This window comes from Rhipicephalus sanguineus, chromosome 5, assembly GCF_013339695.2.
Source record: "Rhipicephalus sanguineus isolate Rsan-2018 chromosome 5, BIME_Rsan_1.4, whole genome shotgun sequence".
NCBI classification, from domain to species: domain Eukaryota; kingdom Metazoa; phylum Arthropoda; class Arachnida; order Ixodida; family Ixodidae; genus Rhipicephalus; species Rhipicephalus sanguineus.
The window spans coordinates 30,709,789-30,733,048 of record NC_051180.1 but is presented as its reverse complement, the minus strand read 5'-3'; the positions used below and the strand labels follow the sequence as shown (position 1 = coordinate 30,733,048).

Below are 23,260 nucleotides of genomic sequence, written 5' to 3'. Positions count from 1 at the left end.
CGGAAGGATTATATAGTACCACGGTGTAAGTGAAATGACAGAAAAAAATGTTGCAGTGGCTTAGCTCGGCTATGCCAGGATAACGTAGCGTTAGCAAAGGTTCAGCTGATTGTTCTTAGCTTTCCTGATTGTCTAGGATTAGCTTGATTATCAGGCTTACTGCTGCTCCAATGACGCGCACATGGTGTACATATTACGTGGCACATGTATATTTATTTTGCCAGGCAACTACTTCGGGATCCGACGAGTTAAGCCTCTCCGCTCTTCTGCGCCGTTGAGCAGCATTTGCGCTCTCCTTAATTCTCCATGGCTAAACCACACTGGCAAACGCCAGTCAGAGGCTCTATCAAGCGGCTCCAGCGCAGTGTCAGACGGCGACTGCACAGCGAAGGCAAATAGCTGCGCGCACGTCGGCGCTAGCCTGTCTACCTCGGCTACGACGTCACTCCTCTGGAAAGCGCAGACCGGCGGCAGCGAGTCGCGCGCGGCAGCGGCGGAGTGCAGTTATCGGCAGTTCCCCAACTGCCGATAACAGCGCTAGCACAATCTTTACGTTACGAGACAAAGGGGCACTACTATTGGTGGGAAGTGCCGCCGCCGAGTATCGCGACACTTGTGAAAGAGGCATCGGCTGTGGCGAGGGGCGCCGGAAATTGTTGTCCTACGCCTCTTTTGTCTACGGACGTGATCAGATAGGAGCTAGCCGTATACAACTTCGCTGTAAAAAAAAAAATCGGATGTCGTTGCTGTCTTTACAGGAGGTGTTCGTGATGGAAGATACTCCAGGCTTTGTGTCAGTGACATCATTTCGTGGACTCCCCGACATGGCACTCGAGGAACTTAGGGAAGAAGACACAAAGAAGGCACTGTGCGCGATCGCCTACACCTCGGGCACCACGGGTGACGCCAAGGGAGTGATGTTGTCTCAGTTCAGCTTCGTCTGCGCCATCGAAAGCTTCAGGTGTGGTCGCCTTCCCCACATTTAAGTTACACTTTGCCGGACAACTCGGTCGTTGGTGACTTAGCGGCTATTGTGCTGCGCTGCTATCAGCACGTGGGCACGGATTAGGTTCCCGGCCATAATGGCCACATTTCTATAGGGACTAAGTTATGGACGGCTCGTTTAAGCTACCGGGGCTTATTGCGGCAATGATGCGTTATCCTAACAGACCAAGCAAACAGCTTCTCGATACTGAAAGAACGATTTGCTCAGAATCTGCTCAAAGCATACCGCGGTCACGCTTACTTGGCCATTCGGCTGGCCATTGGAGCATATGTAGAGTTCACTTTATTCATTTTTTTTTGGTAAGAGTAACGCTTTCTTTTTGCTTACCTAAGTGAACACAATTTGCACATTTATTTCAGGCCGAAGGAATCCTCGGTTGGCAGAGGCGTACTCACCACATTGTGGAACTTGTACTCTGTATGTGCTTTTCGTATTTTCCTAAGCACACTGTGCGCAGGATCAACTTCACTGATCATGAATTCGAAAATTGGGAATGCAAGGATTATGGAGGCAATCAAGAAGCATAAGGTGAGCCATGGTCGTGCTCACTTATACGTAAGAATGAACGTATTCTCACGGTAAATGTTTCTGAACAAGCTCAGGTCAAATGCTTCCTCAAGTTGTCTCAATTACCAGGAGTCACTGGCATAGCCAGGGGGGTTGGGAGGGAGGGAGGGTTCGAACCTCCCCCCACCCCTCCAAGAATATTTAAAGTTTGCATGTGTATATATACACGCTCACATACAAGCAAACGTGCAAACATGCATAAAGTACTCTTAGACGTGCCCCCCCCCAAAAAAAAAGAAAGAATGCTCGCTACGCCTCTGCCAGGAGTTTGCCATCTTGGACTTTAGGAGCAAAGAGGGGGGGGGGGGGAGGGTGTGATAGCACTTGCGTACTCCTAGCGGCTTATGTCAACGACACGGGGCCGTTAAATGAGAAGCTAAGTGGCGCCTTCTGGTCAGTGGACAGTGACTATACAGATTCGTTAAAATTCCTCAGATTTGCATATATACGAAGGCTTCCTTGTTGAGTTCCGTTCTACATGTCTTCTTAGCGTCCGTTAATGATCAGACTTTGGGATTTAGTGTTCCTTAGAACCGCTGACGTTATTGACGGTCTCCCGCAGGTGACGTCATTGTGCGCATCGGTCACGCCCTTGCAGTTTCTGGTGCGCGAATTGTTGCATGCAGGCGAGACGCTCAAGAGCGTCACTTACGTCGGTAGTGTCGGTGGCACGCTGCCCGCGTCAATAGTGGAGCAGATGCGGCGAGTGTTCGACCTTCGTCACCTGGGTCATGCATACGGGCTCACCGAGGCCGCTGGCGTGGTGATGGTGCCGCCCTCCCGCGACAAGACTGTCTCCTCCCTCGGCTACCCTTGCGCCGGCGTGCTAATCAAGGTCAGCTGTATGTGCTCGTTGCCCACTAAATGCTGAACTAAATAGAGCCTTATAGTGAGTTACGGAAATACGGTACGGATATTACCGTACCGTTCCTCCTTTCTCGCTCGTTGTGATTTTGCCGCTACTAATTCCAGTGAAGGCACCCCAACACCACAAATGCTTTTTTTAAAAAAATGCTGTGGGGTTGTCACGCCTCATTGTTGCCTCTCAGCTTACGCATTGCTAACGAGGAACCTTTCGTTCGGGGGACGCACTGTCACTGAAACTTGCAGCGGCTAAAGTACAGCGAGCGAGAAAGGAGGCGCGGTTCGGTAAAACCCTACCGTATTTCCGTGCCGTATTTCCGTAACTCGCTAAAAGACTAATTTGAGGTCAGGTTCAGGCACGTTGATATTGTCGTACTATTACTGCGCGCTGAATTGCACTAAACAAGATGTTGTAACTTAACAACACACTGTTGGGCTAGTTAGTGCATAGCTGCTTGAAAGAGCAACATGACGGCGGTCTAGGGGTTATGTTGCTCGACTGCTGACCCGAATGTCTCAGGCTCGAATCCCGGTCGCGGGCGGCCGCATTTCGGTGGAGGCGAAATGCTGGAGGCCCGTGTACTTAGATTTAGGTGCACGTTAAAGAACACCGCATGATAAAAATTTCCGGAGCCTTCCACTACGGCGTCCCTCATTACTGTAATTACTGTTGGAGTTTTAGGACGTAAAACCCCAACAATTATTATTATTGAATGAATTGGTGCAGGGTTACGAACGAGAAGTAGGGACCGAACGAGCGTCCCATCCTTTTTTCTTCTCGTTCGTAACCTTGCGCCACGCCTTTCAGGAATGTATATATACGTATATTGCAAAATGTAGTAAGCAAATAATAATAATAATAATAATAATAATAATAATAATAATAATAATAATAATAATAATAATAATAATAATAATAATAATAATAATAATAATAATCAATCAATCAATCACTCAATCAATCATTTATTTAACGTGCCCAGGAACAACCGTGAGGTCTTTGTGCAGGCGCACGCAAAAAAAAAATCAATAAAAATAAACAATACAATACAGACAGTCTTCAGAAATAAAAAGAGCAAAAACACGTAGACCAAGAGAAATGAACACAAAAGGGGAGGAGTAAAATAAGACAATATGAGAAATATTTAAGGGGAATAAAAAATTAGATTGCACATATACAACTATGCGGAAAGACGGAGAAGGGAAGACTTTGTACATTGTGCCATACTATGTCAAAACAGTGCAAAGCTCGGATAAAAACAATGATTGTGGACTATGAAAAACGTCAAGATCAAGAAAATTAATATTATAAAGACTTTGTATTCTGTGAACGGTAGAGTGTTGGAAGAAGCAGGCGGGTACATGAAACGGTCTGTTCTCTCTGGTTAACTTACGCGGAATTCGAAAATTAACACAATTGAGAAGTACAGGGCAGGATATGATACCGTGGACTAGCTTGTAGAGAAATAAGAGATCAGAACGATTTCGTCGGCAGTGAAGTGATGGCAGTGATAATGATTCAGCAGTACTTGAACGAGATCCAGAGTCATTTTTAGCAAAGCGATGGTTATATATGCTGAGGAATTTTTTCTGGACTCGTTCAATGGTGTTACCGCTGGATTGAGCAATGCCATTCCATATCACGGACGCATACTCAAGTTGCGGAAGACATATTGCCGTGTACAATTTGTGTAGGGCCATGGGAGACCTGAATTCTCGAGATATTCTACAAACACATCCGAGAGAACGAAGGCCCCGCATAGCAGCACGCTTAACGTGAGAAGAAAAGTTTAACGCGCTGTCAACAACAACACCAAGATCACTGATTTCATAAACCTTGCATAACGGCACAGAATTGACAAAGTATTGAAATGACACGCTAGATGTTTTGCGAGTGATAGACATGAATTTTGTCTTTGAGGTATTTAGAGAAAGGTTATTGCCGTTGCACCATTCGGAAAAAGAACACAAATCTGACTGCAGCAAGTGACAGTCGTTAACTGAATGAATTTCCTTAAATATCTTGATGTCATCGGCATACAAGACGAAAGAAGAATTACGAATGGCAAAAGAAACATCATTAACGTAAATTAAAAATAGGAGTGGGCCTAATACCGACCCTTGAGGGACCCCACTAGTCACTTTATACAAAGAAGAGGTTTGGCCATTTACGGCAACATAACAAGATCTATTGAGCAGATAGCTGTGCAAGAGATTCACAATCGACAAGTCAACGTCAAAGTTCGCAAGTTTAACCATAATCAGTGTGTGGCTGACTACGTCAAAAGCCTTGCTCAGGTCACAGTAGATTACGTCAACCTGTCCTCTCTGAGAAATAGGTGTGGAGATCTGCGTCATGAAACTAGCAAGATTTGTGGTAGTTGAGCGGCCAGCAAGAAAACCATGTTGATTTGGAATCAATTAGTTTTTCACACTAAAAGAATATTTTGTGAAGAGCCAGTTCGAACATCTTTGATGTGGCACATAGTAGAGAAATCGGGCGATAATTAGAAACATCTGTCTTAGAGCCCGACTTAAATACTGGGAAAACGCGAGCAGTTTTCCACATGCTAGGAAATGTGGAAGTGTCCAGGCAGTTATTAAATATTGTAGTCAGTACTGGGACAAATATAGTACCATATGCTTTTAGTATGGCGGAGGGGATGCCATCTGGGCCACATGATAAGGATGGTTTTAAGCGCTTAATGCATTCGCTGATAAGATTTTCATGCAGCGACAAAGCACTGGATGAGCTAACTGCCTTTGGGCTGTTGTCTGATATCAGTGCTCGAGTCTGAGGCCTTATAAACGGATGAGAAATGCGTGGCAAAACAGTCAGCGACGGCATGCACTTCTACCCCATTTGAGTCTAGTAGTCTGAAGGACTCTCCGCTTTTGCTAGACCGTTTACGTACATACTTCCAAAACTCAGCCGGCCTGTCAGAGGCGCTTTTTTCTAAGAATTCAATGTACGAACTATGATCCCGTTTATATAGGCGTTTAGCGAGAGTTCGGAAAAAGCTGAACTCTTCCTTCCACTCGCTGGATGGAGAACATTTAGATTTCCTGTGTGCGTGATCTTTATGCTTCAGTGCACTGATAAGTTCAGATGAGAACCAGTGGGGATATTTACGTTGTTTAGGTGTATACTGGGGAATAAAATTAAGCATGCTGCTCAGTACAAGCTCCGTAAACCGATCAACCTGGTCATCAACATTAGGTTTGTCAGTAACCTGTGACCACTCAATGGTGGACAAGTGATGATAGAGGCCCGTGTAATCACCTCGCTTGAACGCAAATCTTGGAGATTTGTTTACGTAACTGCTGTAGCTCGTTGTTTCGGCTGATGCAGATAATCTTACGTTAAGTGGTGGGTGGAATTTGTCCGGACGTACAAGAGAGATGTTGGAGTGGGAAACTTCAATAATAATAATAATAATAATAATAATAATAGTTGGTACACAGCGCTATCATTGCGTTGAAGTTTAACGAGTGCAGTGTTGCATTTTTTAGTCTTCTTTCGAGGACGCGGGTTCGATTCCCGGCCAAGGCGGCCGCATTTCGATTGGGGCGGAATGCAAAGAAGGCCTATGCGCCTAGATTTAGGTGCACGTTAAAGAACACCAGGCGATGGCCGAAATAAATCCGGAGTACCCCCACCGTGTCGTGCTTCACTGTCATGTCGCGGTTTTTGCGGGTAAAACAGCTGTAATTATTATTATTGTAGTTTATTTTTCATCTTTGTATTATTTAGCTCTTTCTATTTCTCATTTTTGTTGACCTTATGTTTCTATTAAATATATTGCTTCTTTGCGGTGTGCTTGATTGGACTGGTTGGCGCATTGTAGCACACGAACGAAACAGCGCTTAAGACGAAGCGAGAAGAAGACAGAGCGGCATATTTCCAGCGCCATGTCTGTGTCTTCTTAATAATATGTGGGGTTTGACATCCCAAAACCACGATATGATTGTGAGAAACGCCGTAGTGGAGGGCTCCGGAAATTTCGACCACCTGGGGTTCTTTAACGTGCACCTAAATCTAAGTATATATACGGGCCTCAAACATTTTCGCCTCCATCGAAAATACAGCCGCCGCGGCCGGGATTTAATCCCGCGACCTTCGGGACAGCAGTCGAGCGCCATAACCACTAGACCACCGTGACGGGGCTGTCTGTGTCTTCTTCTAGACCCGTCTTAAACGCTGTTTTATTCGTCTGCTACGTTGGTTCTATTAGTTGTTCAGCTCTTTATTTTGTTGTTTTGCGTCCTAATTTTTATTAACTTTTCTTTTTGCTTTCTTATTATTTATTGTGATCAAAAGATTTATTGCCCTCAGTTGTAGAACGTAGGTGAAATTCAGGCCAAGGGCGACATTGTCTTCAAAAGGAAAGATAGCTTTCGTGATTGCTTCCAGAGTAGTTTAATTCTTTTTGGTCTTTTATATTTCAATTTATAGTTTTCAGGAAATGTATGACCTTATTTAAGCACTTGTTTGCTCAGCTTGACACAGTTGCAGAGGGATTCTGTAAAAGTAATTCCTGCGGATGGAAGCGACGGCGCAAAATAAATTGATAAAAAACAAATGAGATATAAAGTGTAATGGACACGCGTGTACACGTCGCACGATGCAATAGCTATCAGAAAAAAAAAAAAACCAACATAATTAAGACTTCTGGGAATAATGGCAACACGTTTTACCAAGGTAAACAATTCACAGAAGGATTTCTTCCTGTCAGTATATACAGGGTTCTACGCAAATGGGGCTACAGGTGTCGGGCGTGTAATTGACAAGGGGTAGGATTTCAAACTGAAAGTCATATTTCTTGTCGTTCAGTTGATCTTTCTCGGATTCGTTACGTGATATAACCATAACGTTGCCGTAGGTGATCACTTAAATTGGCAGTATCTCCTATGGAGTTCTTACTTCCTTTCCTTTTTTTTTGTTGGCGCGTATGGAAGCTTACGGGCTATCGTCGAATTAGATTCTGACTTTACAAACTGACGTAACCTTTCCCCTAGTAAAGGATAACATAAGCTGGTCGGCGGCCACGTATTCGGTACTAAAATTGCTGGGTATGACATCATACGGGTTAGACATCGAGTATACGAGTATGACATTATACGGGGAACAGTTTATGGAATTACGTGAGGTGTCAGTCGTGCTTCGGCCACCGCGGTATCTCCTGGATACTGTTCCGAGCATCATCGAATGACGCCATATCGTCCAATTCTGTGAAGGCGACATCCTTGAGCCAATCAGATAAGCTGTAGCAACCTTCTGGACTAATCAGAGCTGAGTAACGTGGCCGAATTCAACAATATTCAGAATATTACTCAGTTTTGACAAGCGTTGGCTTATGGTCTGTGCTTTTTTTTTTTCGCCGCATATGTCTGTAATTTGGCGTCTGTAATCTTTCTCTTTAGATTTCTATATACCTTCCATTTTACGGCAGTTTCTTTCAGTGTAATTCACTCTAACGGAGGGCAACCGCGTGCTTTTAACGAGAAGAATGCTGCTGACATCTATGAAGGGATAACAGTTTGCCAGTGCCTTTCGTCGGTGCAGATTTTTTTTTATTCGAGAGACTGCCCTTCAGCATAACATATTTATATGATATGACAAGAGGCGTGTCACACTTAAATAAAGAAGTTGAACTCGTGCATAAAGTCTAATAAAGATTGGTGTAATGGTCCATGTATCCACTCTTGTAAGTCCTATATTTATAAGGGTGACCGGGACGATGACCGGTTGCTCTGAGGTGGCGAAGACGTACTTGCTCTAGGCGTGCGCACGACCGCAGCAAGTGTGTCATGTCCACTGCAATTATAAAGCTTCACAAAAGGGACATGTGGTTTCACACATTGCGGGGTAGTGCTGCTCGAATTGAATGCACCGTTCGCTATTCATTTCCCGGCAGGTAGTTGATGTCGACACGAGGGATCCTCTCCCAGCTGGAAAATGCGGCGAAATTTGCATTAAGATTCCCACTGTCATGATGGGCTACTTAAACAACCCCGAAGCCACCAAGCAAGTCCTCGACGCTGAAGGATGGCTGTTGTCCGGTGAGTGACGTTTACACGCGGTATCGAAAAAGCGGGTTCCTTTCCTTTAATGATATTCCTTCGTCGTCTTCCTCTGTACTGAGCTGGTTAAAGGGGTACTGAACCACTTTTCCAATTACTCATCGAATGAGCTCAGTATCGGAGTTTAGTACCTCACGAATCGATTGCAACAAAGATTTCTCGAATCCGCCAAGAACGAGTGTGGTTGCATTGTCGCACTTTCTCTCTTCTCTCGACCCGACGAGCGCGCTGGAAGCTACACGGGGAGGGGGGGGGAGAGGGGGGGGAGAGGGGGGGAGAGGGGGGGGGAGGGGAATGGCACAGGGAAGAGAGAGACGTCAGCACGTGTAGCGACTGAGCGCGCGTGATGAAACGCGATCGCTCTCTCCCGTTGTGATTCCTGTGGGACGCTATTTGTGTCTACTGTGTATTGTTAGCACACTATGGAGCGCGGCGCCGGCGTGTGCCAAGAAGCGAATATGATCCAAAACGCCGCTCATGATTTATGTCGACTATTGGCCAATAGCACGCTCTCTGCTGTGTGACGCCAAAGAGCAGGCACCGGCAGCCCCGAAGATAATGAGCACGTGCCTCTGCGTGAAACGAGGGCGCCTGAGAAAATGACGCTCCGCTTTTATAAACTCTCTCTGCCACCCACAACTGCAAGGTTAGGCTGAGCTCTTCAGAGCAGTGTCTGCTTTCCGCATGGTGTGTTTTTTCAGTAATCCCGAGGGGTGGTTCATGATCGCTTTAAGCGTGACGTTAAGCGTCATAACTGTGCAGGCGACTGCGGCTACTACGACGAGGAGGGCTGTGTGTACTACGTCGACCGGCTCAAGGACATGATCAAGTGCCGCGGCTGTCACGTGCCCATTTCTGAGCTCGAGCAGCTGATCGGCTCCATGGCCGAAGTCAGAGAGGTCGCTGTAGTGGGAACGCCCTCTGCCGAGTACCAGGACGCAGCGGTAGCGTTCGTCGTGCCCGAGCCGCCCGCCACCGGCACCGCTGATGTCGCCCTGAAAATTAAAGAGCACGTGATTGGTGAGCATAGCAGTGTTCTTGGCATGCTACAGTGGTATAGATTATCTTAACCATAACCCTTGTGATCGTTGGTGCCTGTGAGAGCTATTGATCAAGTCTATTCGTAGTTTTATGCCGAGATGGCAAGACAAAGTTATGACGCTGCATCTTTTCTACTTATGTATGCACTGCGGGGATCAGTGGTATATTGGAGATTACTATTAATATTAGTTTTTTTACTGTTCACCGCCGCTTCGAAGATAAAAGGTATTGCAGCTTTTCTTTATTTTTTGTTTTTTTCCTGTTTGATGTGTGGCTGTAGTTTCGATTGCCTGGTAACTTCCCGTATGCTTTTTGTGGCTTCTTTTTTGTTTTAACTAAGTGTATTTAAGGCGAGGTTGGTGTCAGCGTGAGGCGCCGGCTATACTGTTGCTCTTTTAGACGATATGTATCGTCGTAAGGTTGTCAGCAACCAGAAGTATAGAAAAATATACACGTAGACGAAGGTTCAGGTACTCACTGTCACTACTGCAGTACAACAGGATAGGTCAAACAGCGTAAATGTTCACGAAGCCGAAATGATGATGACGATGGTGATGCTCCTGGCATGATTGGTACCTACCCACTCAGGGGATCGGTCCAAGAGTCGTGCGGATCATATGGTCTGGAATTTTTAAGTGCTAATAGAGGTTACAGCGCCACTTAGAATGAAGAGTTATTTTAATGAATACCAGTTTTATCCTAGACCATGTTGCGTAACCTCCCAAATGACCAAAAAATTATTATGCCAGGATGACACAATTTAAAAATGATTAGCTGTTGATGTGTCGAATAAACCGATTTGATTCACATATGAATTTCTCTACAGCACTGCATATATTCCCGTCCGAGTGTCTAAGCACAGAAGCCCCAAATGACAACAGTACAGTCGAAGTAACTGGTATACTAAGTTGCCGCATTACAATTTCAATAGTTCTTTTCCTGAGGGAGGAAAAACGTCGGCAGTCCAGTAAGAAGTGTTCGATTGTTTCTACCTCATTGCAAAAGAAGCATGAATGAGAGATCGCCAAACCAGCCGTGTGCATATATATTTTAAGAGTCGGGAGTTTACATCGCAATCTCGTCATTGCTACTTCTGTCCGTCTTGTTTTACACCATTTTCTGCTCCAAGGGAACTGGAGGTGCGGGAAATCCAGTGATGAAGTGAGACTTGGAGTAAGCAATGATAAAGCATACTTTCTCAATCTGGCCGCAGCGACGAACGCTGCGGCCAGATTGAGAAATGATTGTGATTTACAAAAATAGAGCGTATCTGTTCTCTTTATTTCTCTCGCCCAAGCTTCAACACGGGTCACGAGGGACGCAGCGATAATTTCTAACATTTATTGGGTAGAGTTTTCTTACGGGCACGTAATGCACGTTATAGAAGCGCTTTTCGCTTTGTGTCTCATATAGGAATGTGTTCATCGCTGCCAGGAATAGAACCCTGACCTCTTGCTCAGCTACTGTAAAGCCACTGGGAGATCGCGGTGCTCATGCTTTTAATAGTGCTCATAATCATTATAATATGTACTCGCGCACCGAGTAACGATGTAACCTGCAATTAAACAACCGTGACGTACAGAACATCTGTTTATTTGTTGTGCTTTTCTTTTGCGTTTTCAGCGAAAGCGCCGTTCCACATGCACCTACACGGAGGCGTCATCTTCATCGACAGCCTTCCACGGAATGATATCGGAAAAGTTCTGAAGAGGGAGCTCAGAAAGATAGCATCTGACAAAGATACAGTGAAGTTCTGAAACGTTTGACACCGTCATGGCATAACCGGGACTTTGTTTTGTCGTCGATTTGGGGTTATCTTGACACCGATGGCCAAGTTAATAAACTGGCATTCAATGCCACCATTGGGATGGAACGTATTTGTACGTGGTTGTTCGTAACGCGTGGCGCTATATGCTCGCGAGAGAGATCGCGCACGCATTTTCTATTTAAGAGCTCCTGCAGTTCCTTCGTCGTCCTGACCCTATTAAGCTCTTTCTCTCTTTCTCTAAACGATGGCAGAAGAGGGCAGCTATAAACGAGAGTATTCGGTAATAGACGGCGTCCATCTGGGCTGATTGTCTGTCAGCTTTATTCGAAGAAAATACGTGAGGAACTATCGCCTTCGTTTACCTGGCCAGCTGCAACAGCCAGAAGCATCCATCCGCCCAGGCAGTTTGACATCGAAATTAACTTTTTGACAGTTGACGGACATCACGCGTCACAGCTTTCGTGGCACTTTTTGTTGCCTGCGCAACCGCCGTTCCAGAGGAGCGGGGCGAATATGCGGTCGCTTCGTTGGGACGGCGTGCAGTGCGACGCGGTCAGCCCTTGTTTCTTCTCGCCACCATCCCACAGGCACACCACGTCAGGCGTTTCACAAGACGCTGAATGGTGAGTTTTATTAGCGCAAGTGACAACGGCAACAACCGCAAAAAACTCCTGTCGCGTGTTGACATGCATGCGGTTCCATTTAAAACTACAGCGCTAACTGTTGACTTGTTGTGCTGTCGTTACCAGTGTCTGCTGCAACATGTCACACAGATTTTATCATTCATAATACTGTTTGAGTAGAACTGGCACTGATTCCACAAACATCATTCCAGATTAAACGTCATTTCACGCGGGTGTAGATCACTGCAGAACCACAGCTTCTTATGCTTGCGTTTATGCGCCGTGCTGCGCGTTTCAATGTAATAAGAGTTCTGCGCTATATACGATAGCCTTTACCCAGCGCATGTTCTTTATATTGCTTGCGTATAGGGCAACAAGTTTTAAGCGTAGAAGGTGCGTCTACGTTGGTTATATGTCACTCTGCGTGGTCGTTTACCGCATATGCTTGCCACAGAAGGCCACTGCCCTTTCCTAAAGAAAGAGAGAAAGAGAGGAGAGAATTTAATATCAGGCAGAGAGGTTGGTCTGAGCTGTATATGCTCTGGTGTGCCTCACGGCACCCATTGCACCTTCCCTGGAGGGCGCTCAACGTCTAAACGCAAGGAAAGTTCTCCGGCGCTCTGCAGTCGCCAGTGCAGCCTACAGTGCACTTTTTCCTTTTTTCGAAAATTCAGCACATTTATGTCTCCCACACACAGCCGCCTGCAGTGTAACGTATATCTGCGGGTGCGCTGACGAAAATTGAGGCTTAGTGCTATTTCGCTCTGGCATCGCTAGCGAATGTCAGGCAGGCAGCAAGAGGCCCGCAAACGCTCAACTAACGTTCAAAACGAGTTCCTATTTGGCGGGGTACTTTGCAAGGTGCTTCGCCATTAGCAATAGCCTCGGTCAGTGCTTCCATGTAATAAGTAAAATAAGTGACTGAATGCGTTTTCGATGCCAGAAGATCAACCTAGACAAGACTTTTCATTTACGTGCTAAAAGCAAAAACTATAAGCAAACAGACAAAAATTACGCGAACATATGCACTTACGGGCTATATATAGGTCACCGCTAAAACATTTCCGCTCGTGTAATTCGTGCTCATACACACAGAAGGTGGAGCTCTGGCGCGTGGAAGCAGATAGACACTTGCCTATACTCCAGTGTGTGTGGATTATTAACCAGTCTTAACTATATAAAAAGGCGATCTATGGTTGCCGGTTAGCTTATGAGTTGGGAAAACATCAAGGGTGGTGTATTGGCCGTACTGGGTGGGACGACGACACTTAGAGTGCCTTAGCCCACAGTGCAGATTAACAATATGTAGCTTTGTATCCATATGTCCGTTAATATTACTCGCGACAACGAAGCGCGTCGTTATTGAGCGTCGCACTCGGGATGTTACATACGCAGATATGGGTTGATACCGCCCTTCACGTTGTACTTGATGTCTTGTCAGGATGGTTCCCCAAGCCAGCATCAATTGAGGAACGTAAATTCGGGAGGTTAGATGAAGCAGCAGCAGTAGAAAAAAAAACAGGAAGGAAAACATTTGCGACTACAAGGGTACGTAAAATGATAGCACGAATGCATGATTGAGTAGCCATCGTTGCATAAAGAAAAACGCGGAAGATATATACTCTGTACTGACCCGAAAACAGATAGAACACGAATATAGGTCGGCATCCATAGATTGAGCTTGCCGAAAGATAATTTTTTTAAATATGAAGTTTTCGTGGACGCGTGTCTTCTTTATTCGTCAAGATTCGAACACGACTCAGATTTGTTTACCGTAAGCTCTAAAACTAAATATCTCTAGTCCTGCCTCGTTTGTCACTAGCTTTCGTAGTTCTACTAAAAAAAGTTTTTTGTGTGTCTGTTTACCACAAATACACATACGGAGTGTACCTTTGGAACCGGCACCAGTACTGCACCGCCGCGGTGGCGCAGTGGTTACGGGTTACGGTGTTCGGCTGTTGACCCGGAAGTCGCTGGTTCGATCCCAGTCGCGGCGTTCGCATTTTGATGAAGGTGATACGCTAGAGGCCCGTGTACTACGCGATCATGTCAGTGCAAGGTAAAGAACACCAGGTGGTCGACATTATCCGGGGCCTTCTATTACGACGTTTCTCATAGGCTGAGTCGCTTTGGGATGTTTGAACACTACAAGCTTAGTTGAGCTAACCAACCAGTACTATATACTTGAAGTACCGCAGAACGGTGGTCGTGACTGAGAGATTCGGTAATTTTGTTAGATCTGTTCACGAATAAAGGCCGAAATTACGTGGTCCAAATGCAGGTCTATAACGCACCAAGAATTTCCTAAAAATGAAGAAAAAATGTTGACATTTGTTTTTGTAAGTGCAGTTATACGAAAACGTGAGAACGTAAGTGTTGCAAATTATAGCATACCCAAAGAAGGTTGAGAGAAGGAGATTTGTTGTAGATATAGTGACAGTCACAAAAACATTACGGCAATCGTTCATCGCCACGCAAAGGACTGTAAAGGATGACTTGTATATCTGTTACTGAAACGTGCACGGCCGCGGCTCTTGAAAAACAGCACAGTAGCGCTTAAACATAGCGACGTGCTGTAAAGTTCTTACAACAGCTGTTTCTCCTCCTGCGTCAATAGATTGTTACTGAATAAAATATTTGTTTAGAACATTCTCTTGCGTGAATTCGACCAAGACTCTGAGTTTACGGCTGATTTATATCGATTGGTTACGCTGGGCTGCTCACTAAAAAAAAAAAAAGAAACATGGGTTCTTAAATATTTACATTGTTACTCTGCTGGTAGGCTCACAGGTTCAAAGTAGTTCTTCAGACGGTTATGTATCAATGTAGTTCATTTTCCCTCGTTATTCCGTCGCGAATTAATCGGCTCGTCGTTGTTGATGATATTGCTGCCGCTGTTGTTGTTGTGTCTGTTGTCGCAAACGCCCGTGGTTCACGCCCACTTTGGTGTACTCAACCTGAATCGGACGACTTGTTGCTGCCTTAATAACTCGTTCGTATCCACAGCGGCTATTAAAAGCGCTCGATTTAATAAAGATTGCGCATAAACAAAAGTAATTGAAGCGATAACCTCTCTGCCCCCCCAGCACACACATACACTCCGAAAAGAAGGGAGGATAGAACCTGATGCAAATGAACTATATGGAATTCTCATAAGCCTTCCTTGTTTTGGTAACGCGCTTGCTCATTTATTATTATTATTATTATTATTATTATTATTATTATTATTATTATTATTATTATTATTATTATTATTATTATTATTATTATTATTATTATTATTATTATTATTATTATTTGCCTTACGTATGCCTTTCGGCTTGGTCTGTAAGCTTAGAAGTCATGACGTTTTGTGAGTGCGAGACATGCGTTTTCTTTTGTCCCCCGTTGTAGTCGCATGCTGTTTCGGACAGGCAGCAGAAACAGCATGCCACCCCATCAAGTGCTTGATTAGAGTTTTGCGAAAGACCGCGTAGAGGTAACCGGATTTTTTTTTTCAGAGCAGCTGGGAAACAGAAATAAAAATAACCAAGGTCTTGCTGGTGGGATAGACCATTTTTCTCACGAATAAAATATCGTGTGGACGCGGGTAGCCGCATCAAATGTATTATTCTCACTTACGACAAGGTTTAGTATATCGCTCCTGAAGAAATGATAATATCTGATAAAAAACAAAAAAAACGCCCGGAATGTTTTCTTGTCTAGTTTCGTTTGTGTATATTTTTGCGGCTGTCATAACTCCGTGCCTGATTATTTCTTTTTTTTTTCTAAATTTTCATCCACACTTGCTGACATATGTGCTTCTGCCGTCACACATGGCCAGCGTAAAATACTGGCTATTTTGTTCACTGCGGGCTGTACGGGCTGATGCTTTTCTCACCTCAAGACACTGCGCACACATACCAGAGTGATAATGTACAGTACATGATCTCTCTAACATGTATGTGAATTTCCCTTAGCCATACAGAAAGTAATTTGTTAACAGAATAATTACTGTGCAAAAAGCGGAAAAAGAGAGGCGTGGCTTTTATGAGCACGAGTACGAGGAAGAAGATCTAATTTGGCGTACGAGGTGAGTATATCCCTGTACGTTCTCCTGATTTAGTAAAATTATTATTTACATCTTGCATGTAGCCGCCTTACCACACCTTCTGAAACTTTTCAGCACAATACAATACTAGACGTATGTCAGTGGGTACTCTCGTCCTTACGGCTGCTAACTAGTGTAGAGCATAGAGCTGCCACAGTGGGCTGATTATCAGACGCCGGAACCTCAAGAAGCATGTTTGCTGACGTTTGGAAAGCTAGCTAAACAATTCGTTTTCAAATGCGTTGCTTAAAGCTGGCCTAGTGAGGCTGCCACACTTATGGGAAGCTACATGTCCTTTATTTGGTGTGTCGTTAAAAGGATGTGAGAGGCGCTGGTACTTCAAACACTTGCAGCGTGTGTGTTGAAGCACTGAGAAACCTGGGCACGGCCACATAGATTAATGAACAGCCACTGCTAGTTATATCAGCAATGTATAACCTAACAGGTCGTCAGTAAACGACCGCTAGCACAAATGTGTAGCTTAATTTCATGTCTGTGAGACTAGCTGTGTGGAAGTAATGGCCGTGAACATGAAGACACACAAACACACGCACACACACACACCGGTATTTTGTAAGGGCTAGGGAGTATACACCGCCCTAACGCCCGATTGTTTAAGAGTATATTGATCTCGAAGGGTGACCATATAAGCGTTTGCGAAGGCTCTGGGCGTACTTTCACCCACTCCACTCTTGGTGAAATAGTCGAGCACCCATCGCTGCTGTGGGAGGCAGGGAGTTGCTGCCGCCAGGTACCTACCGGTGAAATATGTACAAGCGCGCTTCCTGTCAAGTGCTCGGTAGAACGAAGCTCTTAGTAGCTTGGGAGAGAACCCACCCTATCGGAAATTGGAGGCATGGGATCGGCAGACCTAAAAATTAGGTCACACTCTTTTAAGTCAGCCAGCCCTCAACCCGAGGATTTCCGGTAGCTTCGCACACACGTGTGCATGCAAGTGCGTGCGTGTGTGTGTTTGTGCGTGTGTGCGTCATTCGTTTACTTCGTTTTACTTCAGTCGTTCATATCCCTGACGGGCTATGTATCTTGCGCTGATGACACGCCAGCAGGCCCACGTGTCAAACCTACATATATATAGATACTGCAAAAACAACGTACCTTTTATTTGTCATCTTTTTTTTTCTTCGTTATACTATCGGGGCCCGCGCTATATTTTTTTTTTTTTGGCGTCATATATATTCAAGTCATTGTGGGGATTTCACATGTGTTAGAGGACATAGTGATCAAAAAGATATGCCGACTCTCTATTCCTCGCAGATGCCTCTCGTGAAAGACAACATCGTGCATTCTCCCTTCCCGGACGTCCACATACCGGAATGCACGTTGTACAACTACATTGCACAATTCCTGAAGCAATATGCGGACAGGACAGCCTTCGTGAGTGCCCCCTCGCACCTTCTCGTATATGTAATTTGCCGCAGCCTCTATCAGTACGACGCATGAAAGTTACAGACCCTGAAAATACGCAAAGCAAGGCGCTGACTTTGATTTCGCACCCCTATAATTAATTGTTGCACTTACAATCTGCGCGGACGAGGAGCGTCATAAGGAAGCGTGAGGGCCAGTAATTGTTTGCACGACTGTAACGGGTAAATTGCGCAAACATAACGACACGTGCGCCTTCATTCTCGCTTTTATATTTGTTTCCGCAATGTTTCGTTTCATTATCATTGTGGCACACAATAACGGGTTTACAAGCCCCCTTGTTAAGTGGTATCTCGCGCGGATATGGTAATGTGCAGGAGTCTTGGAAGCACGTGAGCTGATTATATCTTAACGGTGCGACGGGGAGAACATGTGTCGCCACGCGGATCTATTGTTCCTGTTTTTATTTTTGGTGCCACTTATTTTCCACTTAGCAGCGCTGTAGCCCCATGGTGAAATTTAGAATTTCCTTTCCGAACCCCCGTGGTTTGCTTTCACGGCACGAGGAAAACCCGAAGGAAAGATAAAACCGGCTGCATTGTGCCCGTAGAATGAAACCGAAAGACCGGGCATGCAATGTGACATCAAAAAGCGAGGGGAATGAAGCGAGCAACTCAGAGGCTCATAAATGATCTATAAATATTTGTGAGAAGAAATACCCGTCCTCATGCCCTATCCGCTTTCTCGTGTGTGTGTGTGTGTGTGTGTGTGTCTGTGTGTGTGTGTGTGTGTGTGTGTGTGTGTGTGTGTGTGTGTGTGTGTGTGTGTGTGTGTGTGTGTGTGCGTGCATGCGTGCGTGCGTGCGTGTGTGTGTGCTACCTCTATTTGTCTTATTGTCAAAGATGATTCGACGGAAGCTCTGCATACACTGGTCCGACATCTACGTAGAGCCTTCACCTATTTTAGACAGTGTGTTGAACGTTCATGGACCTTGCTTTCTTCATGGTTGGACGTCGTGAGACTTAGAACTTGAACTTTTGTTTAACATCTTACTACGTCTTACTTCCATGCGCAACCAGTCGGAACGTTAGCAACTCTCCAGGAAGAAGCATGAATGCGTCTGCGAAGAGTCATCATCATCATCATCATCATCATCATCATCATCATCATCATCAGCCTGTCTACGCCCACTGCATGGCAAAGGCCTCTCCCATGTTCCGCGAATCAACACGGTCCTGTGCTTTCTGCTGCCACGTTATACCTACAAACTTCTTAATCTCATCTACCCACCTATTTTCTGTCTCCCCCTCACGCATTTGCCATCTCTTGGAATCCAGTCAGTTACCCTTAATGACCACCGGTTATCCTGCCGACGTGCTACGTGCTACGTGCCCGACCCATATCTATTTCTTCTTGATTTCAACTATGATATCCTTAACCCCAGTTTAATCCTTGACCCACTCTGCTCTCTTCCTGTCTCTTAAGGTTACACCCAGAGCTGGGCAGTATCGCGATACAAGAGTATCGCGATAGTATTTCAGAGATACGTTTGAGTATCTGTATTTCTGCATCGAGATACATTTGAAAAATGTATTTGTATCTCAGTAGTGAAATACATTTACGATGTATCGCCTGTATCGCGATACTATGCAGGACACGGGTATCTTGTTACATTGCTTTTTGTGTCGGAAATGAGTTGAGGCGTGTTTCCAATGAGGGAATGGCGTTTTTTTTTCTTTTTTGTGCCAAGACAAGCAAAGGCGCACCGCCGGTCGCCGACAGATAGGGCGGCGATCGTTTCCCCTCAAGCATAGAATGGTCCATGTGGTAAAGCGCGCGATGCTGCAGACGGCAGAATCGCGGAGGCAGTGTTGTCGGCCTCTGCCGACGAAAGTCGCTGTCTCTCAAGGTCAGTGCAGCAGGCCTAATTTTTTTCGGGTGGCAAGCCATTACTTCGCGACCCCCCGCGCGGATACCGCCTTGGAATAGGCTTTGCAATGCTTCGCGTGCGTTCAGTTATCAAAGCGGCGGCACTTCCAAAAGCAGTTCCCGTAGTCGCGGCGGAAGCGACTAGAAGGTGGCTATCTTTGACGCGCTTTCAGCCACCTCTCCAATGTCAGGGTGCGTTCCTAATTGATTACATGCGTGAAACGGTCTTTTGTGGTAGCAGGCTCCCCCACCGCCGGAGCCGACTTCGCCTGTTGCGGCTTTCTGAAATGGGTGCTGGTAGCGTCGGTGGTGGTGACAGCTTCATTGAAGCCGACAGGGTCAGACGGCTGAGGATTCCGAAGTTGGGGACAGACTTCGGATTCTCAACAGTCAGAACAACCCTAGTGAGGGCGGAAGTGTTTCGGTATCTAGATGATCCGAGAAGAGATATCGCCACGCTGCAGGGCAATCCGGCTATGAAGGCGATATTTATTCACTATAACACGAATTTGTGCTCGCCTTCAGCGGTAGACAGACTTTTTTAAATGCGAAGCATTTCTTAGCGAACTTCTGCGAGTTTGAGCGTATCTATCTATCTATCTATCTATCTATCTATCTATCTATCTATCTATCTATCTATCTATCTATCTATCTATCTATCTATTCTATCTATCTATCTATCTATCTATCTATCTATCTATCTATCTATCTATCTATCTATCTATCTATCTATCTATCTATCCATCCATCCATCCATCCATCATCCATCCATCCATCCATCCATCTATCTATCTATCTATCTATCTATCTATCTATCTATCTATCTATCTATCTATCTATCTATCTATCTATCTATCTATCTATCTATCTATCTATCTACTATCTATCTATCTATCTATCTATCTATCTATCTATCTATCTATCTATCTATCTATCTATCTATCTAGCCGCCTACGACTTTGTGCTCTCCTGGCCGTTTCGTTAATCGGATGTATACCAAGATTGGTATGGAATAACATAACCGTATTACGAACATAAATGACAGGTCATAACATGAAAATCATGAGATGCATATCATGAACAGCATGATTTAGATTCCACGGCCTTGGGGCTCTTGCGGCCATTCCGTTAATTTCATATATACCAAAACTGGTATGACGTGACAAGTGTTCATGGCGAACATAATGACAGGTTTTCACGTGCAAATCATGACACGCATGTCATGTGCGGCATGATTTACACGACATGGTCTCGGGGCGCTCGCGGCCGTTTAAATTAATGGATATATACGAAAACTGGTATGACGAGACATTTCGACATGACGAACATAACTGACACGTGGTAACATGAAACTCATGACACGCGTGTCATGCACGTCATGATTTACATGCCACGCTCATGACGCACTCGCGGTCATTTCGCTAGGTTGATATACACCAAAATTGGTATCGCGCGATGTGACTGTATGAAGAACATGAATAACAGGTGGTAATATGAAAACCATGACATGCATGTCATGTATGTCATGCTTTACATGCCACGCTCATGGTGCATTCGCGGCCGTTTCGCTGGCTTGATATACACCAAAATTGGTATTGCGCGACGCGACTGTATGACGAACGTAAATTAGAGGTGGTAACATGAAAATTATGGCGCGCGTGTCATGCACGACATAATTTACATGCCACGCTCATGACGCACTCGGGGCCGTTTCGCTAGGTTGATATACACCAAAATTGGTATTGCGCTATGTGACTGTATGAAGAACATGAATAACAGGTGGTAACGTGAAAACCATGACATGCATGTCTTGTATGTCATGATATACATGCCACGCTCATGGTGCATTCGCGGCCGTTTCGCGGGCTTGATATACCCCAAAATTGGTATTGCACGACGTGACTGTATGACGAACGCAAATTAGAGGTGGTAACATGAAAATCATGACATGCGTGTCATGTACGACATGATTTACATGGCACGCTCATGGTGCGCTCGCGGCCGTTTCGCTAGATTTATACGCACCAAAATTGGTATTGCGCGATGTGACTGTATCAAGAACATGAATAACAGGTGGTAACATGAAAACCATGACATGCATGTCATGATTTACATGCCACGCTCATGGTGAATTCGCGGGCGTTTCACTAGCTTGATATACGCCGAAATTGGTTTTGCGCGACGCGTCTGTATGACGAACGTAAATGAGAGGTGGTAACATGAAAATCGTGACAGGCAAGTCATGTGTGACATGATATACATGCCACGCTAATGATGCGCTCGCGGCCGTTTCGCTCGCTTGATATACACCAAAATTGGTATTGTGCGATGTGACTGTATGACGAACATAAATGACAGGTCCTAACATGCGAATTATGTATGTCATGTACGGTATGATATACATGACACTGTTATGGTGCGCTTCCGGCCGTTTAGATAAGCGGATATATACCAAAATTGGTATGGCATGACAGGAGTGCGTGATGAACATAAATGACCGGTCATGCAGTTTATATACCAGAATATACGTTTCATTGGCATGGTATATACCATATTGTGCATGCACGCGTGCATGGCAAACATGCGATATATGGTCAACTAGATGTCATGGCATGAATTATTTCATTTGGCTCAAAAATAAACAAAGCGATGTGTGCAGCTCTTTGCTGGCTGCTTCGCATTACATCGATTCCTGGGATCTGCCGGATTTTTTTCTTTCGTGAGTCTTGTGCTGAGGCTGAACCGACGCTGTTAGAAGACCGCCTATTTGAGAAGCCTACACAGCAACCTTCTCAGCAAAGCAGATGTTCAAAATAAATGTGTGCTTTTTCTCAATTCACTGGTGTTCATTAGTGATTCGAGTGATTTGCTTAAAGTGTGCTATTTCTAGCATAGCTTAGTTTGTTCGCCAAGTATGTCAATTTTGTTGTCCAATCCTTGTTACTGTTGCTGTGAAATAGTGTATTTTTATTGCAATTGATACTTGTAATTATGTCATTATTACTAATTATGTACTTTGTCCACCCCCCTCCCCTGCGATGGCTTAATGGCGTTGAGGGTACTGTAATAAATAAATAAATAAATAAATAAATAAATAAATAAATAAATAAATAAATGAACTGAACGTTTCGATGCGCTGTAACTTTAATTACAACATTATGCTGCACTAATAAGTGTCTTTGCGTAGTATGAGCATCCTTAAAAAAAAAAAAAAGAGTATTCCAGTATCTGTATCGCTGTAACTGTATTCCGGAATACTTTTTTCGTCTTATTGCAAACGTGTCTCCGAAATATCCCGTCACGTTAAAGGCAAATGTATCTCAGTATCTGTATTTTAGGCTTCCAGTTCATGTATTTCGATATCTGTATTCCGGAATACTTTTCTGAGTATCTCTGCCCAGCCCTGGTTACACCTATCATTTTCCTTTCCATCGCTCGCTGCGTCGTCCTCAATTCAAGTTGAACCCTCTTTGTAAGAGTATATGTTGAACCCACTGCGAAGAGTATGTTACATTATATAGTAAAAAATAACTACCCCTGAAAGGATCGAGTTCGCTATATAACTCTACAGACAGTACATGGACATACTATCTACATTCATATAAGGGCTGGTAATGTTGTCAAAAAGCAAGCGACGAACACAAAAGAGCAATCCCGTCTGTGATAGAATTTTATTGACCCTTCATGTGTTATCTACATCCATTGTAAAGGCTCGCAATATTGTCACAAACAACAAACAACAATGGAAAGCAAATTTACCTGCACTGCAAGGATGTGAACAGTCTATACCATCAACACTGTTACCTACGTTGTCGCATCGTCGCCATCGTAGATTCAGTCTCAATAAACGCGTTTATAAGTGACATTAACACTCCTTGGTTTCCCTTCTATGCCGGTTCAAGGTG

At 44.7% G+C, this 23,260-nt stretch overlaps 1 protein-coding gene across 1 annotated transcript; it reads left to right on the top strand.

The window, feature by feature from the left end:
* Positions 1-1,369: 1,369 nt before the first annotated feature.
* On the top strand, positions 1,370-11,366 carry LOC119392804 (uncharacterized). Its single transcript, XM_037659754.2, has 5 exons — positions 1,370-1,534; positions 2,136-2,408; positions 8,356-8,500; positions 9,284-9,541; positions 11,186-11,366. The coding sequence occupies exons 1-5, from the start codon at positions 1,481-1,483 to the stop codon at positions 11,317-11,319; spliced, it is 864 nt and encodes a 287-aa protein (XP_037515682.2). The 5' UTR covers positions 1,370-1,480; the 3' UTR covers positions 11,320-11,366.
* The last annotated feature ends 11,894 nt before the right edge of the window (positions 11,367-23,260 follow it).